Here is a 25,728-nt window from a genome sequence, read left to right on the forward strand (position 1 = left end):
CGTAAAAATCTGCATGGCCATCTGAAACATGGCTTGTGTTACATGTTGGTGACATATTGGTTGGTGTTGTGTTACATATTACTGAAAAGCACCACCCACCACCTCACTGTGCTCAGATCCACTGTTTGGTCTACATGTATGTTCACAAGTGTTGATGAATTTCACTGGGTACCATTTTTTTTCCACCTGCAGGAATTCAATTACAACTGTGCTTCATATGCACTTCTATGTCAGACACCATTTTGTTATTCAGTACGTCAGCTGTCATCTGTCACACTGCAACAAAATGTACCAGAATATTGGTGGAAAGCTTCAGCCTTTACTACCATACTACCGACATCTGCCTCTGATGTCATGGACCAACATAATAAAATAGAATGCGCAACTTTTGGAGCAGCCCTTGTATTATCCTGTATGTCTTATGTTTCTTGAGCACATTCAGATACCTAAGTGAAAGTTGCTGAAAAAGAATGTGTCTTAAGGGTATAAACAGGAGTAAATAAAGAAATCAATATGATGTTGCAACAAAAACCTTGTTTCAAGTTAGGAGTTGGAAAATTGCCTGCTTAATTTCGGTTAATTGGAGTGAATCTGTGCTGTGCCTTGTGCCACCTGTGCGACTTACTTTATTTGGAAAAACCCTGCTTGCAGAAACAGGAGAAACTGTACCATTGAAAGTTATGGCAATGAAAGTCATTTCCTTCATTCAGCAAAACTGTTTTTCTTCCCTACAGCCTCTAGAGCAGCACCACATGTTGCTCCACCACCAGGAATAGTAGAAATAGACAGTGAGAAATTTGCATGTCAGTGGTGAGTGCATCATTCTATTAAAATATTTTAATGAAGGAAAATGACCATGTGTGTGCTCATGTGTCACAGATTTTTCTCACTTGCTTCTATTCACTATTGGACTACTTCTTCTGAAAAGTATGAAATAAAACCATTCTGTTCTTGCTTTGAAGGAGTATGAAAGAAAAAACTCAAGTGACACATTCACTCTTGGATAGCTGATGATTGAAATTCTCTCTTAGAGTATAATTTGATTAGATTTTTAACTCTTGCATTGATTTTTATTAAGCTGTCAAGCAGCGTTTTATGTTTCACAAGTATTTTCATCAGGTAATGTTTGCCATGTTACTACACCAATGTAAAAGTAGTCCTCAAATTATAGAGGTAAACTGTGCAAAACTCTCATGTGATCACTGTAAATCTCAAGCACCCTAGGGAATATTAAAGGCTCCCCCCCAGGTTCTTTCGCTTTTATGTAGTATTGTTGTTGCTGGCTGCTGGTCAGATATTAAGAAGAAAATTGTTCTGCTTATGATTCTTCTACAGACTGAGTGTCATCTTTCTGAACTATACTTAATTTATATGAATCTACTCACATTCTAAATATCTGTGGTAATCATTTTGGACCTTTCTGCTTCTACTCTCTCTGAAGCATAGGGGGCGTTGGACATCTAGCTTGCAGAAGTAAGGTTTTAGGCAAGGTGGATTTTGCATGATGTATAAAATGTAAAGTGCAAGTTTTGACTGTTAAAATAAGTATAGGTAGGTCCCATTATGTGACTGTGCAGTACTGTCACATGGCAAAAAGTAAGGGAGAGAACCATGTGTTGTAGAATCAGAAAGATCTGTAAAGTGCTTGGTTTCAGAGTCTGTGTGCGATATGTTTCTGCAGCTATCAGTGATGAGTATTACTAGTATCTTGTTATTAATTTTCTTCCAGTGATAAGTAAAAGCCAGTGAATAATAAAAAATAACATACAGTTCTGAAAATGTTCCTTAGTAAATAGGTAGTATTTATCTGTGCTGACAAAATAGAAATCAAAAGAATTGAAATCCAGAGCAGAGAACTAGCCCCTTGCAAATGTTTTTTCTCAGCGCTGACGTTGAGTGCCTTACACTCATGTAGATTTTCATTGTATGTTTTAAAGAAACTGGAAAATGAACCAATTATAATGGTAGATGTTAGAAAAGTTATTATCTCTTGGAAGCAGCAGGAAAAAAAAGGTATTTAAGCTGACCTTCCTGGATATATTATAAACCAGCTTAGCCTAAGTAGGAGCCTTCTTGTAAGATAGTGCGTATGTGTGACAGGAAGTGCTAATTGCAGTTCATGTTCCACCATTGCAAGACCTGACCTTCTGTATGCTGCTTGTATCAGTGATAGTGTGTCAGACCAATGGAATATACCTAGCTGGACAGTCATTAGTCTCATATGCCAGATTTAATTAGTACTTAGACTTTCTATTACGGAGTGTGATCTCAATTTTTGCCGTAATAAAATTGTAACTAAACTGCAGGAGAAATGACATTCTACTTGAACTTCACTGTTTTTGAGAGAATGTGATTTAAAGAATGTGATCCTTTCCTTTTCTCTTTGAAACATTTAGCTCTTAGGGGAGTATGGGGCTCTATAAAGGAGAGTGCAACACAGTTTTTCAAAATGGTAGCACCACATAGTGAATGCTGATATCCTAAACATATTTTTGTTCTGTCTGAGCCTGTATTCAGGTACCACTGTTTGAGAATTGTGTGAAGTGTTAGTTATGTCCACGTACTGCTGGGGATGAACTGTTGGTGTTTCTCTGGGCTGGAATAATGGATTTTGAGTAAATAAAATCAAGAAATAGAAACTGCTGCCATCTCTCATAACTACCTGGGTAGCGTGTGCATTTGTGGAGATTCTTCTGTAGGAGATACAGAGTCTTCTGGAAATTTCTCTAGAAATTGACAGGCAGAATAGATTGTTCAAGGATTTTATGATGCCTGCATACTGCGTGACTCCTGGAACAAGTGTGTGTCTTACATGCATGCTCTTTTAGAGTTCCAGTACCCTTTCTCCTGTCTTCCTGTCTCTTAGAATCACAGATCGAGGTAGTTGTTCTATCTCTGTTTTGTCTTGTGTTTTGAATTAAGACAGTATTTGCGTATAATTTGTTTTTATGTGAGTGTTGAGTAGGTTTAGAGTAGAAATGTTTGATCAAGAATTAGCTGCTGTTCAGTCCATCTTTTGATAAAGAAAAGTCACTAAGTAATAAGCATAAAGGTTTTAGGGAGGAAAGCTCACCAAACAAATCCTATCTTTTTTTGTTGTTGTTGTTGCTTCTGAGCGTGCAATAAAAAATGCACATATGGGGCCTGTTCTGCATATTTCTATGTAAGTAAGGTACTGACTGTATACTCACTGGATATCTCAGATATCGTTAGCAATGAGAAGTGGAAAGTGTGGAACAGACATTAGACAAGACAGTAGATGGCAATTTTATTGTTCATGTTACCACATCTCAGAATTCTCTCATACAAACAGAAGTGTTTTAACAGCTGTACTGTCACTGTGTTTTGCTTCATAGTCTGTTTTTTCATCTTCAGGTTGAATGCCCATTTTGAGGTGAATCTTGATTGCTCAATCTCTCGAGCGGAAATGTACTCTGAATACCTCTCTACCTGTAGTAAATTAGCTCGAGGTGGAATCCTAACATCTACTGGATTTTATAAATGCCTGCGGTAAGAGAGAAATTTGCACAGAAATAAAGAGACTGTTGTATGTAATGCAGTGTTAGCAGTATTAACACATAGCTTAAGAGTTCTATGAGAAGAGATGTACTAAGTTGGGTTTGAAAGACATGCAGTTTTGAAATTTTAATTGAAATATGTTTATAATTTAATTTGATTTCATCCCATTTCAAGACATTTAGTAGACTCACTTGTGTCAGTTCTTTCTTATGTAGTTCTTGAAGATACTGTAGTTTTCACTTAACTTGTTCAAAGTCTATTTGACCTTTTGGTCTCCTGTGATGAATACCCTGAAGCGTTCAGAGAATTCTGCTGTACTGCAAATATGCAGGCACTGGTGAAGTTACTGTGCATGTAAGAGTAGCGTTAGATTAATACTTAAAAAAAAAAACAAAACAAACCCACACACTGTAAAAGGGTAGAGTTATTGTGTTTCTTAACACTGATTTATGTTCTATTTGGCAGAACTGTCTTTCCAAATCATACAGTGAAGAGAGTGGAAGATCCAATTAACAATGGTCAAGCACATATACATGTGGTAGGAGTGAAGAGGAGAGCTATACCACTTCCCATTCAGATGTACTATCAGCAGCAACCAGCTTCGTCTACCCCAATTGTTCGGGTTGATTCAATTCCTGACATGTCTTCGTCTCCTTCGCCAGCAGGTTTTTTAATCATTTAAATATTGAGTATTCTGCATTGATTCTCAAAGAACAATTAAAAAAAAAATAAATCCAAAATAGTTTGCAAGTGTTGGAGTTAGGGACAATGTGGTTTTATTCCTTTTATTGATTGAAGTTCTGAATAACTGTATTACTGTCTGTACTTGCATGTGATCTCATACTTGATGTGTCACCCTTAAACTTGTTAGTCAGCAGATAAGCTGTTGTCACTGCATCATTTATTCAGACGCAATATAGCTGAGAAAACACTTCTCTAAAATTAAAAATCGGAGCCTTGGGGTTTTAAAAATTCTTTGTTTTGAACTAACTTTTGCTTTCAAACTTCTACCTTATTTATTTCAATAGGACTCCCACATGGGCCACAAAGCGTAGGAAATCATTATCAAAGGACCCCGATTAACCAGTCTTCAACTTTGACAGCAACACAGATGTCTTTTCCAATTCAAGGTGTTCACACTGTGGCACAGACTGTTTCTAGAATTCCACAAAATACTGTTCATGCACAGCAGCAAAATGCTCCAATGACTGTTATACAGAATAAAGGTCCAATACCTGGTGAAGTTATGAAGGCCACAGTAATACAGAGCTCTGTTCCCCAGTCTGGAGTTCCCGTTACTATTGCTGTAGGAGGAGCACCACAAGCTTCAAATCAAAATCACAGCAGTACAGGACCACAGCCGTCCGTTACTGTTGTTGGTTCTCAGACGTTGCTTCACCACCAACCTGTAATTCAGCAGCATGCGGTGGTACCAGGACAGATACCTACAGGCACTCCTGTTACAGTAATTCAACAAGCTGTACCTCAGGGTCATATATTTGGCAGAGTACAAAACATACCAGCATGCAGTTCAGCAGTTTCACAGGGTCAACAGCTGATCAGCACATCGTCGCAACCTGGGCAGTCGTCATCTCAGCAGTCCTCTACTGGTAACCAGCAACAAGATACAGTCATCATAGCGCCGCAGCAGTATGTCACAACCTCTGCATCTAACATTGTATCTGCCACCACTGTTCAGAATTTCCAAGTAGCACCTGGGCAGGTGGTTGCAATTGCAGGTGTCCAAAACCCACCAACTTCTAGGGTAGGCTTTCAGAACATTGCACCAAAGCCTCTGCCGTCTCAGCAAGTTCCACCTAATGTACAGCAGCCGATGCAGTCGCAGCAGCAACCACCACAACCGCCATCCCAGCAAAGCGTAGTGATTGTCAGCCAGCCAGCTCAGCAAGGTCAAACATATGCACCAGCCATTCACCAAATAGTGCTTGCTAATCCAGCTTCTATTCCTCCTGGTCAGACTGTTCAGTTGGCTGGACAGCCAAGCATTACTCCATCTTCTTCACCATCTCCAGGTCCGGTTACAAATAATCAAGTCCCTACAGTTATGTCACCTTCACCTACCCCTTCTCAGTCACAAGGACCCCCTCCTACTGTCAGCCAGATGCTTTCTGTAAAGAGACAGCAGCAGCAGCAGCAACATTCACCAGCATCTTCACAGCAACAGGTACAACCACCGATGCAAATGCAGGTTCAGTCCCAGCAAGGTAATACAGGAGTTGGCCAGCCTAACTCTGGTGAATCTAGTCTGATAAAACAACTACTTCTTCCAAAAAGAGGCCCCTCAACTCCAGGGGGGAAGCTTATACTCCCAGCTCCGCAGATTCCTCCACCTAACAATGCAAGAGCTCCTAGCCCTCAGGTGGTTTATCAGATGGCCAATAACCAAACACCAGGTTTTGGAGTACAAGGGCAGTCTTCAGCTCAGCAGCTGCTAGTTGGACAACAGCTGGTCCAGGGTGCAGTCCAGCCCCAAGGGGCAGTACAGACAGTACCCATTTCTAACTTGCAGATATTACCAGGTCAGTTGATCTCAAACAGCCCAGCAACTATTTTCCAAGGGACTACTGGCAACCAGGTTACGATAACAGTTGTGCCAAATACGAGTTTTGCTACTGCAACTGTGAGTCAGGGAAATGCAACTCAAATCATTGCTCCAGCTGGAATTGCAGTGAGCGGGGCTCAGACAGGAGTTGGGCTACAGATGCAAACACTTCCAGCTACTCAAGCACCTTCAGCTGGACAATCACCGTGTACTGCTGCTCCCCCATTCAAAGGTGATAAAATAATTTGCCAAAAGGAGGAAGAAGCAAAGGAAGCAACAGGTTTACACATTCATGAACGTAAGATTGAAGTTATGGAGAATCCTTCGTGCCGAAGAGGAGCTGCAAACACCAGCAATGGGGATGCAAAAGAAAATGAAATGCAGGTGGGAAGTCTTTTAAATGGGAGAAAGTATAGTGACTCCAGTCTACCTCCTTCTAACTCAGGGAAAACTCAGAATGAGGCCAATCAGTGCTCACAAGTCAGTAATGGGCCGTCATTAGAAATGGGTGAGAACGGAGCTCCTGGAAAGCAGAACTTTGAACAAATGGACACACAGGAAATTAAAAGTGATTTGAAGAAGCCCCTAGTTAATGGAATCTGTGATTTTGATAAAGGAGATGATCATTTGAGCAAAAACATTCCAAATCACAAAACTTCCAATCATGTAGGAAATGGTGAGATATCTTCAGTGGAACAACAAGGGAATGTGGATGCCACGCAGCAAGATACTGCCAAAGGTGATCAAGGGGAGAGAATTTCTAATGGGCCTGTATTAACTTTGAGTAGTTCACCTGTTGTAAGCGGTACACAAGAGGCTGCGAAACTGTTAACCCAGCAACTTAGTGGTACCAACACTGATTTACCTAATGGACCTCTAGCTTCAAGTTTGAATTCAGATGTGCCTCAGCAACGCCCAAGTGTAGTTGTCTCACCACAATCTACAGCCTCTGTTATACAGGGGCATCAAATCATAGCAGTTCCACACTCAGGACCTAGAGTGTCCCAGTCTACCCTGTCATCCGAAGTTCGGTCTACTAATGGCACAGCAGAATGCAAAATTGCAAAGAGGCCAGCAGAGGATAATGACAGGGAAACTGTTCCAGGAATTCCAAATAAAGTAGGAGTTAGAATTGTTACAATCAGTGACCCCAACAATGCTGGTTGCAGTGCAACTATGGTTGCTGTGCCAGCTGGAGCGGATCCAAGCACTGTAGCGAAAGTAGCAATAGAAAGTGCTGTTCAACAAAAGCAGCAGCAACCAACCACGTATATACAAAGCATGGTCACACAGGTATGTTGCAGTGTACTTTTTATGTTTATTCCAACTCTTGATTATGACTAATGCTGTGAAATATATGTGAAAATGTAAACTTGGTTGATATGTTGCAAAGTATTTAAAATATTCAGAAAATGATGGTTTGCATTCTTTCACAAGCTAAAGTTCAAATAGTTTGCATACTTTTTGATGTAAGTGACTATAGTGGTATTTACAATAGTCTGGAGCTTCATAATATACAGTAAGGAAAGAACTTGTTCTCACTGGTTTCCTCCTTAAAGGATTTACTGTTTAAAAAACAAAGATGATTTACTGTACAGTCTTGTAAAAATGGTAGTGTTGTTCTGCATTTTATTCTTGGTCCTTACTGCATATGGAGGAGCAAACATTTTTTGCAAGGTAGTTCGTTAATCACTTGAGCTGCATGTGGCCTACTAAAATATGTTGAAGTTCTTGTATTTAAGGTGATCTTGTAAGGCTTGCTTCACTTCACTACAGTCAGGCTAAAGTATTGCTTTGTAAGTGTGTCAGAGCATGTGCTTATGTTTGTTCATGACAAGATACTTGTAATGTGTATTTTATTGATACAATTAGCAATGGGGTTTTTTATTCTGTTTTTAAAACTTTGGCGAAGGCTTGTTTTATCTTGAACTTAAAAACAAACAAACAAACAAAAACAACATTTTAAAGTAGTTTCTTCATAAGACTTCACGAGAAATGAGGTGTGTCCAGAAGTTTCATGAGTGTTTAAAAACTGCAAGTAGTTGTGCTTTGGATTATTCCAGTCGCAAGATTTTATTTTAGCTTTGTATGTGGATCTAAAATCCCTCTCCAAAAAAAACTTCGCCCTTTTTACCCTGAATAAGAGCAAAAAGAATGGAGTATTAGGTTTAACAGTCAACAAAATTCTGACAGCGTAGAGAGAGGAGATTCTGAGCATTATGTTAGTGGTTTTTTGGCATTGAGCTGTAACAGTTTTATTCATTTTCCTTTTATTATTTCTTTGGTTTTGGTTGGTTTTTGAAACGGTAGGAAGTTTTGGCCCTATAGACTTAAACAGGGCTAGAACTCATGTTCAGCAAGGAATAGGTAGCATTACATTACTGCTTTTTGTATGTGAAGTTCAATTTCTGTAGGAAGATCTTTCATGTTTCTAACATGTAGTTTTCTTTCCTTTTTCTTTTAAACGTATCACATAGAGCTGAGCTTTTAGAATGTCTTCAAAACCTAAATATTTACGTGTGCCTTTATGACAGAGAGATCTGTAGTTCTTCTGATACTTTATTTATATTTGTTTTTACTGGAAACAATTAGACCAAAATGAAACTATCTCTTGGCAGCACAGGGACGGCACACTAGATAAATGGCACATTTTCTGCAGTGTGGATATATTAGCTGTATGTCTTGCTTTTTGCAGTGAATGTTTTTAGCCCAGTGTGATTGTCTTTAATAGCTTCACTAAGGAGTTGGCTGAAATAGAAAATGCTATAACCGTGTCTTTGGACTGGGAAAACTGCTGCCTGTGGTTATATTTTCCCTGGACATGCAGCTGTCGAGAATTTGCATGTTGGTCTCAGATGGCTACTAAACTGCTCACATTCCAGTTCTTGAGGAGAGCAGTACAGCCAGCAACTTCATTCGTATTAGATTACCTCTTCTGTTATGAAAATGAAACAAACAAACAAGACTATTTGCTGTGACTATACTTTCTTAAAGATTATGTATAATTTCTTGTACGCTTTCCTTAATATTTTGTACGTATTTATGGTTTTGTCTTGTTTTCCATTGCCTGTGCAAACAGAGATGCTGCCAATGGCTTCTGCCATTCAGTGCAAGTCTGCTTAATGTCTGCCTCTGTGGAATTTAGCTTGCCTTTGCTTTCTTCGAAATCACAAAAGAAAACTTCCTTTCAAAATTGTGTGTTGGATTATAAATGGTACTGAACTCATTCTCTCTAGCTTTTCCCTCCCTGCCTCCCCCCCCAAAGCTGCTGCAATAGCCTCTGTTTTGTTGGAAAAGAGGATGCCAAGTGTTGGCAGTATTGAATCTGCTTTTAAGAGTACGCTTAAGACATCCAGAAGTACTGCAGAGCCTAATTCTTATGAACTCAGTGTGAATTTCACTGATGACTGTTAGGTCGAGGTCCTCCGTAATCGTAGGAAATGTTTTCTCTCTCCTATTTAGGGAGTCTTCCTTGTATGATAAGCAGCTTCCTTGTCTCTAAGTTTTTGAAAGGCAGCAGCTAAGGAGCACTGTTTTCAGTTGAACATCTGTATTGTTTTATCCTCTCTGTGGTACCTCCTGTATGTTTTGTATCTTGCAGCGGATATAAAAGAACAGACTTCTTCTACAGACAGTCTGAAATTAAGTCTAAATACACTTCAGTGAAGAGAAATGGTGAGGGACAGGAAGTAAAAGGATATTAGCCATGGCGAAATTATATAGTTGCTGAAGCTGTTAGTACATGACTTCCTCCTTGCTAGCTTTATTTTCCTTCTTGTTATCTTTACATTTTATTTTAAACTAGAGTGTGTATTTTAGAGAAGAAAGAAATAGAAGAAAGTTTGTAATAAAATTAGACTGCAATAGGAAGGGTGGAAAAGAAGATACCAAGGATTGCAAATGGAGGAGAGTATTGGTTATGCAGCAGGAGGATTGTCATAAAACTGTGGAGAGGGGAAAAGGAGGAGGCTTGAAGCAAAGAAAAGATAAAGCAAACAAGAAGAAAGGGGAACAGCAAAGTGGAGGCAAGGAAAAGAGCAAAATAATTCTCAAGGGGATAAAGAAGTTAAGAACAGGTTGGTTTTGCAATATGAAAGTTGGTATGAAATTGGCTGCCACTAAACCCTTGAGGGGAAAAAATGGCTTGCCACAATAATGAAAATTATGAATCTTGTGTTTATGAGAAAGCCTATGTATTGCTACCTAAATCCAGTTGGACAAGTATCTTCCATGTATCATCTGTGATTGTTTGGTTTTTAATTGCACACATGAGCAGAACTCACTGAAAAATAACTACTTAAGTACTAACTTAAAAGATTTTTGTTACATTTTAATACAACTATTGACCTATGTGTATATGGGTTACTTCAGAAGAACATGCAGTGCACAGTGTTGGATTTTTTTTCTTATAACTGTATTTTGTAAACCCTTGAGAGTGTAGTCTTGAGAGGCAACAAAGCTGGCAATTTACTTCATTGGCTTTCTTTTATTTCTGTTACTCTGTTTCTGGATTATGGCTTTCCTGAGGTATTGTGCTGGACTGATGGAGGAAAAGGAAAAAAGAAATGAGTTATTACTTACCTGTTTACTTATTTTTTCCTTTTCCTTTTTTTTTTTCCTTATTCCTCTTAAAATTCCTCCAAAGCATCTGTTGAATGTAACCATGTTGGTTTGTCCCAATAGGTTTATGTTTTGAAGAAGCACTCTGATACTTTGCCAGGTGAAAGTGAGCAAATCAAATCTACATAGGTCGGTCTGAAAGTAATACCTCCTATTTATTTCCATGGAAACTACCACGGATATAAAGAGCATAATAACACTGTTTGGTAGAGCAAATTCTCAGCTGCAAAACACTATTCTTCAGTGTAGGCACTACTGTTAGTTATTCATTTCACCAGAGATGAACAAGAGCCTACATGTTGCACTTAAAAATAAATTAATTAATTAAAAATCTGCGTGGCCATCCCAAACATGACTTGTGTTTCACATTGCTGCTGCTGAAACACACCACCCACCACCTCACTGTGCTGTTATCCACTGTGATATCCACTGTTTGGCCTCCATGTATGGTCAGCAAGCACTGGCGAATGTCAGTGGGTGCAATTTTTTCTGCATGGAGGATTTCAGTGACACCTCTGCTTCATACACGCTTTCACGTCAGTTACCATTTTGTAAGAATGCTCCTCTGCTGCCATCTGTTGCGTGGCAACAAAATACAACATAATATTGGTGGCAAGGTTCAACCTCTACTGACATACCACTGACATTCACCTCTGACTAACATAATAAAAAAAGAGGCATTACTTTTGGAGCAGTCCTTATAAATTGCCTCATCTCTCTTTTAAAATAATCACTTTCCTGCTCATCACTGTCATCCCCTTATAATACACTCCCATTACTCATAAGGCCTCCCTCATGGAGCATGCTTGTATGGAAATTTAGATGGCCAAAATTGTGTAAGCATCTCCTGATTTTTTTGCTCCTGGTCTCCATTGTTTTGGAAGCTGAGAATTACTCTGCACCAGAAAGCAGGTGTGTAGCCACAGGAGATGTAATTCATTCTTAGTCACAGAGCAAATGAGCTTCCCAGCTGGAAGTACTGAAATTCAGAATGTCTGTGCTTTTATTGCTCTTTGCTTGTGAAGCGCACCGTTGCAAACACACTTAAACCTTAGCAACCTGACAAGAAAAGAACTGCTTTAGTGCCTACCCATCCACCTGACCCCACATTCATGCTCAAATTGTGCTGTATTCATTTCAGCTTATGGGGATGTACATTAGTTATCTTAAAGTTGTGAAATGTAACATTTTTAGTAATTGTTGTATCATCTGGGTTGGAAGGGACCCACCCAACCTGGCTTTGAATGCGCCTCCAGTATTGAGCAGCCGCAGCTTCTCTGGCTCACCTGTTCCAGTGTCTTGCCACCAAGTAAAGAATTTCTTCTGAATATCTGCTCTAAATTTAAAACCTTTACTCTTCTTCTGTTTCTATGTGCCCTTCTTAAAATCCCTCTCCAGCTTTCTTGTAGATCCTCTTTCTGTATTGGAAGGCTGCAATGAGGTCTACCTGAAGCTTTCTCTTCTCCAAGCTAAACAAGCCCAACTCCCTCCATTTATCTTCATAGGAGAGGTATTCCAGCCCTCTCATCATCTTTTTGGCCCTCCTCTGGACCTGCTCCAACAGCTCCACATCTTTCCTGTGTTGAAGGCCCCAGACCTGACCACAGTACTCTGGATAGGTCCTCAGGAAGGCAGAGCAGAGTGGGACACCTCCCTCGCCCTGCTGGTGATCCCTCTTTTGATGCAGCAGGATATGGTTAAGCCACATCAGCGCAGGAAGATATCAGAGAGAAGAAAGCCTTAGAAGGACCATCTGTATTGTTTTCAATTTTATGTGTAGCAATGTGTAGTTAGGTAGTGAAATATATTTTTAAAACTGTTGGTAGTTTGAAGTGTTGCAGTAGGATGCAGTGTTCAACTGTAAGCAAAATTTTAACAGCCCATCCTAAGTATAGGCTCTAAAAATAATATACTTCTCACTGTGCTTAAATTTGTAATTCTGTAAAGACTGCTGCCTAAGGATTTTCTTCAAAATGAATTGGGGGAGGGATCAAACAACTGCCTCTAAAGTCAACATCAGTAGTGATGCAGTTCAAGGAATATGCTCTGAAAGCCATACAGCCAGCATTGTTAGTCTTGGCTACCCATCTCACTTATATCTGCATTGCAATATATTCTTGTTTTCATTGGCCTGGGGAGCAGGATGAGAAAACTTTTCTTGTTAACCATCCTCCTCTTATGTTTTAGTAGTCTGTGCCAGGTTCTTGATGATGCTGTATCTCTTTGCTTTCTTTTATGTGATCAGTTCAGAAGAAACTTTTTTATCCTGACGAAACAACTGTAGTTAAAGGTAACCAGTAAAGTAAAGGTAAAGTTAAGGTTAATCAAAGGTGAAGTGACTAGGAAAAGCTTAATGTTATACTTTTAAATTCATAGTTAAGGAAATCTTCATATGTACAGTCACAGCTCTCCACTGTTCAGGAATTTCAGTAGGCTGAAAATGAAAATAGCTGCCTTCTGGGATGGGATTGTGCCTGAGCCAGAGCCTACTGTGATGAGAACGATGAGATGGGATCATGGTGGTTCTTAGCAGGGCAGCTCCAACTCAGCTGGGCTTATTAGTGATAATTCAGCAGTTACTGTGTCTCTGTATTGGACCTTGCCTTCTCCTCTAAACCAAAGTACACTCTGGTAATAGGAAAATGATTCTAGAAGAGCCTGTCTGGTTCCAGTTATAGCAAGTCAGGCTAAGCCTGGTGTATCCTCCACTTGTGAGAGCAAAATTATCGTGTGTTACAGTGTTTCATAGCTGGGAATTTGCTCTTTAAAAAATGGTTATTGTGCGCTTCGTAGCTGTTGTAGTTTCCATGGAATTAAATAGGAAGCATTACTTTTAGAATATCCTATATGTGTAGGCAAGCAGGCTTTGTCTCTGAGATAAACTACTGATGTCAGGCAACCTGCGTAACTAATTTCTGCACAGAAGACAATAAAGTTACAGAAATCCTAACTTTCATCATCAAAACCTGAGCTTTTACACCTATGCGCCTGTGCTGTAGGCTGAGAGACATGCCTTGAGTTGAGATCTTGCTGAAGAGACCATAGCAATGAATAACTGCACAAACAGGAAAGCTCCAATAAAGTGTTCAAAGGAATTTATAATATACTTGGTTAGGGGTTGCCATCAGAAACTGCAGTTAAGGAATCAGTTTGTCAGAATACTTCTGTGCCTCTCTTAAGAATCTACGTGAGGCTGCCCCATGTCTGTCTGACTTTTACACTGAAGTCATTTATTTGTGCAGTGTTTTAACTCTTTAAACACGATTTGCCATGTTCAAGGATGGCCAGAAACATGTCAGGCGTAGTTACTACAAGGTCAGTTTGTGTGGAACTTGTAATTTATGGTAAATTTTGCAGAACAGCTCAGGTTCTTTGAGACAGGAACTCACTAGGTACAAATGTATTCTTTATGTGTGTATAGGTAATATAAACATTATATATGTAGCTGCCCTACTGCAGTTAGTGTTTAGTTTCTCAAAGATGTGTATGTTTATGGCCTGTATAAGCGCTTGTAAGTCCTTAAAATGGCACTCAGTGATCTTGGAAAGAGAGTTTGTAATTAGGTTATGTATTTTAGAAAAAAAACAACGATAGGATGCTGATGTTAGAGGTACCTTTTCAGGGCAGGGGTTATTCATAGCAGGTATTTCTGCTATAGTTCTGAAATGGAGGAGTATACGTTCTGAAATATGTACTCCTAATGTTACTTCTGATCTCTAGAACAAAGAAAGGAAAGCTTTATGATGCTCACATGTAGATCTTGTGCTTCAAAAATAAGAAAACAAATGTGATTTCCCCTCATCTGCTTAAATGTACTGTGATCAGTCTAGATGATGACTGGGCAGTAAATTTGACTTAAAAATATATGGGCATTGTAAGCACCTAATGCTACAGGTTTGAACAAAGCTACCTGATTTCATGGTACTGCAGCAATAAGGGAGCACTGAACAACAATTAGTGTATACATTTCAGTTTACCAACTTGGTGTTTTCTTGTCACAGGAATCCAGAGTAGGAAAAAAAAAAAAAATTGGAATTGGTTTTAATTTTTGTTTTGAAAGTTGTTTCCTTTTCTGAACTGTTTCATTTTCGGTGTTTAACATGTTGTGTTCTCCTTATTTAAAATGATGCTGTCTCATTAAAAATAATGTTTAAAACCTTAGAATATCACTAGGAGAGCTTGCCAGGAAAACCCTTGAGAAAATATGTAATTCTGGATTAATTATAGGCTTTGCTTAGAATGGGGTAAATAATACACGAACCACACATTGAATGATGGGAATTAAATGAAATCCTGAATTCATTCAGTAATTTCACTCTCTCTTCAGCACATTAAATGAGACAGAAGTTATGTAGGGATAAAAAGTCACACAAAGACCATGATTACGTACTGCTGTAAGGATGCTAAATGAAGATTGCTAAACAAGCTGTATTGCTGACTCTGGATGATTCTACTTTCAGCTTCACTTTAAAAATGCCTGACTAAAGGGAGATCGATCTTAAAAGGGTCTGCTTGTGTCCACCTGTGATAAAAGATAGATATGTTGTGGAAGTTAATTACCTGATCTGTTAAATTGATTAGAGAACTTTTGATGAAAATAATCCAGAGTTCAAAATCATTTTAATTTATGACTAATGGACTCAAGGGTCCTTTCTTACAGCTTCTCACACATGCAGGTCACAAGCATCATGTAATAGTCACGTGTTCTGGACTTTTAGCTGAGCATTGTCACTCTTTTACCAGGATTTAGGCTTGGACATGGAGATAGTTTGGCTTTGATTAGTTTTGTTATCTCTCTTCTTCGTCACTGGTGTTGTACAGTCTGTATTGAACTCCTTACTTTGTGACATGGTTTTCTGCGCTGCCAAAAGAGAGCAGCAGGAAGGAAACTTAAGACCAGTGTGCCAATGAAGTGTTAGAAGTTGCCCTTAACTGTTTCTTTCTTTGCAATTAAAATCTAAAGCTATTCAGTAACAGAACTGTAATGGTATCAGCAAGGTATTGTGTACACCGTTTGAAAGTAAATTTGAAAGCCATTTCCTTTGGTTTTGTAATGTTGCATTCCTTTTGGAACAGTAGAGAATAAGAGAATGTTAGGACTAGGTAAAATGTAATAGCTTAATGTTTTTACTGTTGTTATTCTCATAAATGTCTGGCCAGTCGGCCTGCTAGGAAAAAAGAAGAGAAACAATATTCTAAAATAGCCATTGTTTCAAAATTGGGTAATCAGCATCCATTATTTTTACTATTCAGAGGAGAGGAAAAAAAAGAAAAAGGAAAAAAAAAGATGTATTTGCCTGTGTATTGCCTTGTTTTGGACTTTGTAGTTGACCTAAGATAATTTTTATTCAATATTAAGATAAGGTTGTTATAATGTTGTGAGTGATGAAACATCCTTCCAATGTTTGAGGTGTTTGCGCTTCCCTGTACACAAGCCATACAGCAGCATTTAGATGTTCTGGTGTTTTGTATAAATATGCAGTATGGTTTTGCAAGAGCTTAAAGAATTACATGATTGCAAAGTTTTATGGGGAATAAGTGTCGTGGGTTGGGCCTGCTGCTCTTTGACACTGTTCCTTCAGCATTGTTCAATTTATGTTTTTTCATGTACTCTGTAACACAGACTGTTGTGTACTAATGAGACAGTAGAAGAATTCCACAGAAGCAGCATATTAAACCATTTTATCAAAGAAAATAAGGCAGTTTTAGGTATATTGTTTGTCATTTTACTTTTTAGTAGTATTTTCTCCTACATTTAAAAGGGAAAGTAAACTAATCCCTATGCAGAAATGCACACCTTTCAGTTTGCCATTTTTCTTTTGCTTTAAGTAAAAGCTTGATAAAATATCAATAACCTTTGTTCTGCTGGTACCCCTGAGAAGTACCTTTGGATTCATAGTTCTGTGTTTGAATTTCAACATAAGGGCTTGAATATCAGAATCTTAGGTCTAAATGCTACAATGTAAGAGCTGTATATATCCCTGGTTATTATGTCTTTTAATGCTTATTTGGAGATGAAAGTGTTAAAATCTGAAGATTTGTTGGTTGATTGAAGTGTATAAAAAATACAGTGAACTATTTTTTGTGTCTTGTTAAGAGCCATATTTAAAACTGTTTTTTAACCTTTTCTGCAGAGCACACCTGCAACGTCGATACCAACAGTGCAAGTACAGGGCCAACAGCTCAGTTTGCAGCCACCTTCATACACTGCAGCAAGTCAGCATGCAGAGCAAATGAAGAAACCTGGACAGAACTTCATGTGTCTATGGCAATCTTGTAAAAAGTAAAAAGCTCCTTTATTTAACTGCATTTCCGTAATAAGTAGCACATGCTTGTATGTAAAAAGAGATCTTACAAGTTCTATCCATTCTACTTCCTTAAGGTACCTTATACTTTGTTAATAGGGAAAAGAAAAAGTGAAAAGTGTTGAGGAAGCAGAGGTGGGAGAAAGCAAGAAGTTTAGCTACTCTCAAATATACTTCAAAACTGAAAACATACTAGATGGCTTTCTTCTAATTTTATTTTTCAGCACAAAATTATATTCATGTACTTAAGAAAAAAGCAATCCAGTTCTAAAGCTTGTTCTCTGTATTACAAACATAAAAATAGTTGCTGTACTCCAGTTAGAGCTGTTGAGTCATTTTCTTAGATATACAGCTTTTAGTATCTTCCTTGTATTTCCAGTTTTGCAAGAGTGGCATATTGTGCTTCTCTGTCCTGGTCAAAGTTTTATTTAGATTATGATTAATTATAGTAATTATAGAACCATTTGTATGTCACAAGACTCCCTTGTCACAAAAGGAAGTAAAATGGAACTTAGGACTCAAGCCTTGGGACTTGACAGCAGTGACTAGAGTTCTTGGTTTTGTTGATTTTGTCCATGAAAAATAATAAAGAGAGGGAGGTGAGCTAGCAGACTTTTGGATGTAGGCTTATAGAAACACGTAATACTCTTCTTTTATCTGTATGTATATCTTGACACTATTTTTTTTTTTTAATAACATTCGTTTATGAATGTGATGAGGAGTTTTCACTGAAGGGTACAGGCTGATGGAACAAAGGTAGCTGTCAAATTGCCACTTGGAAAACAGAGATGTTACGTGAGTTTAGGACGGGCATGAAAAAGGTTGAGACACTTAATTGTAGTTGCTTGACAAGATAAAGGAGCATACAGATGGGCTCATTTGGAAGAAGGTTGTTATATAGATGTTCAGAAAGTAGGAACGTAATAATGGAAAAGTTAGAATTGTTTGAACTGCTGGGCAAAATGAGGCATTTGAACAGAACTGAGAAATTGAGGAATACTCAGGGACAATTTATAGAACCTCCGAAACACTGGGTTCAGTTTCTTTCATTCCTTCTAAACAATACAAAGATCATTAAGTCAGTGTTAAAACATACGACTTTTAAATAAGATTCTGGATGTTGCTGTAGCTATCTACACGATTTTAAATCCTTGGCCTATTTTCATCTTAAGAGTGATTTTTGGGTCTTTGCTAGGTGACATCTCTGTATAAAACAAACGCATGTAAGGCTGCTGAGATGCTTAACTACTACTAAATACAAGTGGAGATCCATCCTCTCTTGGCTTCACAGTAGCTACATAAATACCTGCATCTAGCTGTTGATAGAAGAGCAGACTATACTGTGATAGAACTGAAAAACTGAGGGTTTTTCTTAACAGAAGCCTGAACAAAAGTTTTGAAGCAGAAGTCAGTCGGCAGCTTTATTCTGTGCCTTCTGTTATGCAGGATAAGTTACGTAGAACTGAGGTGACATGTAACCATGGGACAGACTGATGTCACAAGTGAACTAAGATGTGCTTATATGCAAACAAACCTTGGGGAAGGAGAATAAGCAGTACAATTATGCAATACAATTATGATTACCTTACATTATCAGTATTTTTGTAAGTGTGTCATAAGCTATTATTCCAGTAATTTTTCCTGTAGTCAATGGCTGCGGCCCTGTATTTTTTATGTTACATGTTCTGTGTCAAAGATACAATACTATTTCTGTTGCTTTAGTTCCTCCTGTCATTATACTGGGTTTTGTTCATTGTTAAGTTTTGTGTCTTTTAAAAGCCTTCAGAGGATTTGCGTTGTTACAGTGTAGTCTTTCTAACACACAGTTCTTGTTCTCATACTGGCAATGATTTTTAAAATATTTATTTTAACCGCAGCCTAAAACCAGTTTCTATAAATGTTACTCTCAGCATTCTTTGTGGCGAAGAAAGAATCAAAATGTTAAGTTAGCATTTTCATCGTTGCTTATGTTGCTTATGCATATTCTGTCACCAGCTTGATAAAAGACTAAGAGTATCATATCTCCTGGTGGCTTCCTCTTTCTACTAAACACATAAAAATCCAGACTTATCACCTACTGCTGAGAATTATTGTGAAAACGGTCACGGTCTCAGCTCTTCTCACAGAGCTGTTTAAGCAGGAAACAAGAAGCTTCTTTTCAATGGACTATTAGTCTGCTTCTTTAACTGTACATCTGATACTTGGCTTTTGACGTTACTAAGCAGTTAGGTTTATGGACAGTGATAGAGCAGTGCTTCCTTTGTGGTATTCACAACTAACCATGAAGATATGGCAGCAGATTAAATTGGTAGTTATTTAGATGTGTTTCTCTGAACATGTTCTTTAGTTTTATTCTCACAAAATATTAGCATTAATTTTTTCTTCCAGGGTGCATTGCAGGAGGCATTGAAGGCCTTTAAAAATATTATATTGGCAACCAGGATAAATATGAATAAACAAAATTGTATTTTCTTTTTGTACCTACTGAATTGCTGGTGATGTGACCAGCAAGATTCCAAAGCTGGGAAGAGGGGTGTTTAGTTTTCTATAGTTTACTGTGGAAGCATTCAGGTATTGACACTCCATCCTGCAGTAGTAGAGTGGTATGAAACATGTCCATGACGTGTTCTTCATTCAATACATGTGGCATCTGAAGACCACAACGAAATCAGATTCAACTATACAAATACCGTTAAAGATAGACCACTCTCACATGAATTCTGGTTAAGTACCTGAACAGGGAGCAAAACTGTGAAAGCTGTCCTTAATGCCTTGCATTAAGGATGTAACAGAAAGTAGGCATTTTGCTTTAAAGTCCAGCTGTCTGCAAGCATAGCTAATTTCTAAGGTTAATTTGAAAGCTGTTATTTTGTTTCACAAGTGGGCAAGAGTTGTCTGCTCTTGAATTACTTTGCATTTTGAAAAATAAATGGGAAATGCTGTTGAGTCTCCGCTCAGATCAGCTATTAGTTTAATGCTCTATTCAGCAGCAGAACAGAGTGAATGAGGAATTAAGTCGCAACTAAGAGTTTAGGTTCGACCATATTCTCAGTACTTCAAATTTTATTGGTATTGTTAGATGTTGCTTTAATTCTTGTGAATAGTTTGGTTTGGGTTTTTTTTGGGTTTTTTTTTTTTTTTTTTGGTTTGGTTTGGTTTTTTTTTCTGAATAAATTTAAAGTTTTGCAGACTTAATATTGTTGATTCTGACTGTTCTGCTTTAGTTACTGAATGGAATCTTGTTAATTTGAAAAATAGTTTCCCCTTGCAGAGTTGTAGTAAGTCAGAATCTTCTTGGATTAGTGTTTCAAGTACAGCATTGAATGTATTTACTATATAGTGAATCAACCAGCTTGGTTGAAATGGCAGAGCTTTAAGAAAAATAAAGCCTTGCTGAATAAAATGTTTTAAATGACATTTTTGATTTGATTTATGCCATGAAATTTGTTTTATTTGTGCCAGTGATTATTCATAGAATGGTTTGTGTTGGAAGGGACTTTAAGGATGCCCTAGTTCCAGCCCTCTGGCCACGAGGTGTTTGTTGCAGTAGGATTCAGTTTATGCAGGTTTTTTTTTTTAATTTGCACTGTACTGTTAACCAAAATTATAAAAACAAAACAAAACAAACTTTAAATTCTCCTTCTCTTTCTGTAGGTGGTTTCAAACACCGTCACAGGTTTTCTATCATGCAGCAACTGAACATGGAGGAAAAGATGTCTACCCAGGGCAGTGCTTATGGGAGGGATGTGAACCTTTCCAGCGGCAGAGGTTTTCCTTCATTACCCATTTACAGGTGCAGATTTTCTTTCACTATTTCAAAGTACAGTAGCAGTTTCATGGGAAATCTTCACGCACCTTCTCACTGTCTTTCTTTTTTTTTTTTCCCATTACAGGATAAACATTGTTCCAGAGATGCTTTGCTTGCAGGATTAAAGCAAGATGAACCAGGGCAAGGTGGAATTCAGAAGCCTTCCAATAAGTAAGAGACTTAGGCCTCCTTAACACTAAAGAAAATGAGAGTATTAGAAATTATTGGAAGAATTTGTGTATTTAGAACTTGGTTTATCAGGTGAAACTGTACATGGAGTCCATAGCTGACTATTACATAGCTCTTAAATTTGAGGTCCATTGCATTAAGACAAACTAGTAAAAGAGGGAAAAGATTCTGATGTAGAAAGTACAGTTAAGATACCATTAAAAGAGCAGGTAGTTCTTGAAGGTATGTTTGTCAGTATTCTATGATAAACATTTTTCTTAAAATACTCAACTGAATAGTGTTTTATAACTTTTACTGTAACAGATATATGCTTGTAATGCACATAGAGAGTTAGTTGGGCACAAATCAGCTCTTTCACACAGCTGAGTTGGATTGTCTTGTAACTTGGAATCATAGAATCTTTAAGGTCCAAAAGTACCTGTGAGAGACCTCTAGTCCAGCCATGAACCCATCACCATGTCCACTAAACCGTATACCTCCACTTTTTGTGTTCCTTCTAGTTTTGTGGTCAGCTACTCTTATAATAAACTTCCTTTTAAATAAATTGTAAAGGTAAGTATCAAGACCTCTTAATCTTCATACTTCGTGTTCCTATCTGGAATCAGGTTTGTGTCTCCTCTTTCCCAGGATTATTTCAGTGATCTGAATATTATGGAGTACGACCCCATTGCAGGAGGGCTGTGTTACTGTTGGAGTTACTCAGGGTTCGGTTACTTACATGCTTGTATTAAGTTGAGGGTTTTGTTAGTAACTAACTGGAATCTCTTTATTGCAAGCCAGAGATGTGATTTATGTGATCCTGGGCAGACTTTTGCTGTCTGTTGTGTGGCTAGTTAAATTGCTACCATGCTGCTGGAGGCAGCAGCGAAAGAAAATTGAGAATGGAAGCAGTGAAAAGTCCTTCTGCAAAAAAATTGAAAGGTCCCCAAAATTCTTAAAACACAAATGCGTGATTGTCTTACAGTGCCTTATTTCATGAAACTAAGTGGCATTCTGACCTCTGAAAACCACAAAATGAAGAATAATTGTAAAATTTAAACTCTAAAAATACTTGGCAAGTAGGAATCATCGGGCTGATGCTACCTACAAGCATGTGATTTCAGGTCTGCCATTCCAGAAGCATTCAGTCACACAGAAGATAACGCATGCAGTAGGCTCTGTCTTTGCAATCTTCTTTAGAATAGGCGCAGGTTAGGAGAACTTTCATACATCCCTATTCAAAGGCAGAATTCTCTAATTAGATCAGAATCAGAAAGTAGGAATTTATCCATCACCGGTTCTCAACAAAATGCTAACACTGCAGCATCACAAGATACTAAGGTTATCATTTCAGAATATGAGTTGAAATCTTTTGGTTTTCAGAGGTAGTTGAATATTTCAGTCTGGAAGGTCAGGTGGCAGTAGCAATTATCATTATGCTGTCTGTAGTTTTGCACATTTGAGTCTCTTTGGAACCGTGCTATTTTTTTTTTCCTTGTTGCCCCTGTAGCTGGTGGGATCAAGTGATCAAAACTATTCTTCCTGTAGCACGGGAATGGGACAAGAGGTGATTATAGTCAGAGGAGTGGTATGTTTTGACATTAAAATGATGTTGAAATTAGGAAATTTTAGAACTCTAGAGATGCATCCATGCACACAGATCCAAGTCAGTATCTGTTTACAGCTCTGCTTGAGATGCCAGTAAAATTTTATCAACTTTCCTCCCTCCGCACGCCCCCCCAAAAAAAGGCAGTCAGTCCATGTTTATTGCAGTTGTCCCTTTTTCAGTATTTCTAGAATCAAGGCAATAGTAACTCAGCTTTCTAAATTATGTTATGCTAGATGTTCGCGAGAGGCATTTGGAGAAGCCTCTGCTGATGATTCATTGTTCTTCTCAATATAAAGGGAACAACAGCGGTCCAGGAATTGAAAACTAGTAGTTACTGTGCTGCATACTTTCCTATAAACATATACAGTTGCCCAACAGTTTCTTAATTCAACCCCTGCCCTTCTCTCATTCCTTCATAAAGGCTGTCAAAATGTTTTTTCTCATTGGGAGAGGATGATAAGGATTATGAACTGAGGTATTAGGGAGGAGTCGGCCTGTTTGCACTTTTTTTTGCTAGAAGATACCTAAATGTTGCTACAGACTGATTTTCATTTTAAAAACTGAAACATTTGCATCTGATTTCTGTTACCTTGCAAACAAGGACTAATTTATGTTTCTAATATGTTCACATTTCCTAACTAGGTTGTACAAGAATTCATGGTAATATGACATAACATACTGAAATGTGCTGATATTTTTCACTATAAGTACTTCAGTCACCATTTGAGATGGTGTTTTAAATAGTCTTACTCATTAAGTTACACACTTAACATTTTAAACTCTGGTGGTATGACTTGTGTCAAAGCCTCACATGGAGGAACATTGGCTTCAGTTTTAATAGTTAAAATTAAGGATTTGCTTGCACCCTGTCTGTTACTTGTACCAGCTTTATAAAATACCCAGTGTAATTTCTTAATCTCAGTTGGAAAGCTGCAAAAAAGGTAATAAGGGTAATAAAGGTAATAAAGGTAGATGTTTGGTCGAATTTAACAGTTCAGTGTTTTGTGTCTTAGATCATAATTTAAGTGGTTCTACCTTGTATTGCTTCCCGCTGAGTACAGCTATTATCTGTTTTATACTGTCTCAATGTCTGACAGTCTCGGTAAGCTGGGTCAGGTTTTAAACAGCTGTATTTTTAGGACATTCTCTGGCCAAATCTCAGTTGACATTTGTATAGCCAGCATCACTGTTCCCATTGAATTCTGTCTAACAAAACATTTCTTCAAGTAGGTACGCTTCAGGAAGGTCGCTGTGTCATTATGCGGTATATTGTACTTTTCCATTGCAAATATCATGGATGATAAGCTGTACTTCTTCAAGAAGCTCCCCCCCCCCATAAAAATAATGTTCATGACACTTCAGAAGGCTTTGCAATAATGTTTCTCTCTGTGGAAACAAAAGACAAATTGTGTAGCAGCACCCTGTGTTAATGGATCTTTCAGTTCAAATAGGTTGAAAAAATGATCAAAATAAATGTCCAGAGTTGTTAATCTGTTAGAAAGCGGTATAAAGTTTATTGTTACTAATTCATTCTTTCCTCATGTAGGCCGCCAGTTGTAGGGAGTACAGCTGCTACTCCCAGAGCGCAGAAGGCCATTGTGAATCATCCAAGTGCTGCCCTAATGGCATTAAGGAGGGGATCAAGAAACCTTGTCTTCAGAGATTTTACAGTGAGTGTTGTTTGACTCAAGTATTACTAGATACAAACTGTTGCTTACTACTAAGGAGCTTTTACTTTTTTTTTTTTCCCTTTTCTTTTGTAGGATGAGAAAGAGGGACCAATAACTAAACACATCCGATTAACAGCTGCCTTAATATTAAAAAATATTGGTAAATATTCAGAATGTGGTCGCAGGTAAGCATTGTTTGATTCTTCTAATACCAGTGGGCAGTATTGGTTTTGTTCTGTTACATACCAAACAATAGGCAGGATTTTCTAATCCTTTAAGAATACAGTACGTATAGTGATAGTGCAGGTTTTTTTTGCCAGTTCCTCAGCTCCCCACACAGCTGCTCAGCATCACCTTATCTAAGATAGTTTTGTGACCCAGACTTTTGACACGCATCTGGTAAGTTCAACAGGCTGAATTTTTGGAGGCAAGTGAGAGAAGTCTTTGCTATGAGTCTGTCCCTTTTTCTCCTGAAAGCAGTCCTGCCTGATGCTGGAAATTAATTCTTCCATGAGGAACTTCCCACTGGCCCAACCCTTTTATCTCAACCCAGGAAAAGGGCAAACGATGTTTTCTGAAACTTTTTTAATGTTGTGGAGAGACGCCCAGTTGCATCCCACATTTGCTGCCTCTGTTAGTTTTCCCTTCAAGACTGAGTTAATTCTAATGAATGACTCAATCAACTTTCCTCTGACTTTTAGGAGATCCTTAGTATCATAAGTCTCTGTTGTTGTTCTATTTATTTACTAAGTAGGAAATGTTCTTTATTGTGGAGTAGAGCGGCAGCCACTTACTGTGCCACTGTTTCACTTCCTATTTTTCAAAGAGTTTACAGGCAGTAATTTCATGTTTTTGTTTTACGCTGTTTTCACAGTTCCATAATGGGGGAATAATTACTTCTAATATGAGTCTATTAATTATTCTTCAAAAAACTTGTCAATAGGAGGGATTGTTCTAGTTTTACGCAAAAGAAAAGACTCCATACTCACTGTAGAACATTTTCCAATGTCTTTAACTGTCTAAATGGGGCTATAGAAAAGACAGCCAAATTCTTTTTGGACAGCATGGTGAAAGAATGAGGGGAAGAAGACAGAAGTCACCGAGCTCCCTAAAGAGGCTGTGCAATCTCTGTTTTCTTATCTCTTTTCTCTTAGACCTATCTGGATATAATTTTGAGCAGTATGATCCTACTTAGGAGTTGGCCCTGCTTTGAGCAGGAGCTGTACCACATAACTTCAGGGGTTCCTTAAAACCTGAGTTGGTCCAATTTCAGAGTTAAAAAGCCTCAGAAAACTTTAAAAGCTTAGACATTTAAGTGCAATATTCATCAAGTGTTTTTGTAGCACTTTACTGATGATTAATTCTGAATATTTGTTTATTTTTCAGTGTTAAAAACCACCAAAAAAAAATAATCAGTTATTTAACTCAAATATGGAACAAGTTTTGCTATTATCTTTACCATTGGC

The 25,728-nt window shown here is 38.0% G+C and overlaps 1 protein-coding gene across 3 annotated transcripts in view; it reads left to right on the top strand.

Annotated features, from left to right (window-relative positions):
- The window catches only part of ARID2 (AT-rich interaction domain 2), a 101,743-nt gene that overhangs the window by 73,337 nt on the left and 2,678 nt on the right, over window positions 1–25,728 (top strand). For all 3 annotated transcript variants that reach the window (XM_015854939.3, XM_015854954.3, XM_015854945.3), the window contains 9 exons: window positions 735–810; window positions 3,376–3,510; window positions 3,985–4,184; window positions 4,548–7,375; window positions 16,837–16,985; window positions 20,662–20,800; window positions 20,901–20,986; window positions 24,139–24,262; window positions 24,356–24,447. In XM_015854939.3, the coding sequence (XP_015710425.2) occupies window positions 735–810; window positions 3,376–3,510; window positions 3,985–4,184; window positions 4,548–7,375; window positions 16,837–16,985; window positions 20,662–20,800; window positions 20,901–20,986; window positions 24,139–24,262; window positions 24,356–24,447 (3,829 nt within the window). The remainder of the gene's footprint in view (window positions 1–734; window positions 811–3,375; window positions 3,511–3,984; window positions 4,185–4,547; window positions 7,376–16,836; window positions 16,986–20,661; window positions 20,801–20,900; window positions 20,987–24,138; window positions 24,263–24,355; window positions 24,448–25,728) is intronic.

Source organism: Coturnix japonica, chromosome 1, assembly GCF_054131305.1.
Source record: "Coturnix japonica strain WE chromosome 1, WE-NBRP24, whole genome shotgun sequence".
In the NCBI taxonomy this organism is placed as follows: Eukaryota; Metazoa; Chordata; class Aves; order Galliformes; family Phasianidae; genus Coturnix; species Coturnix japonica.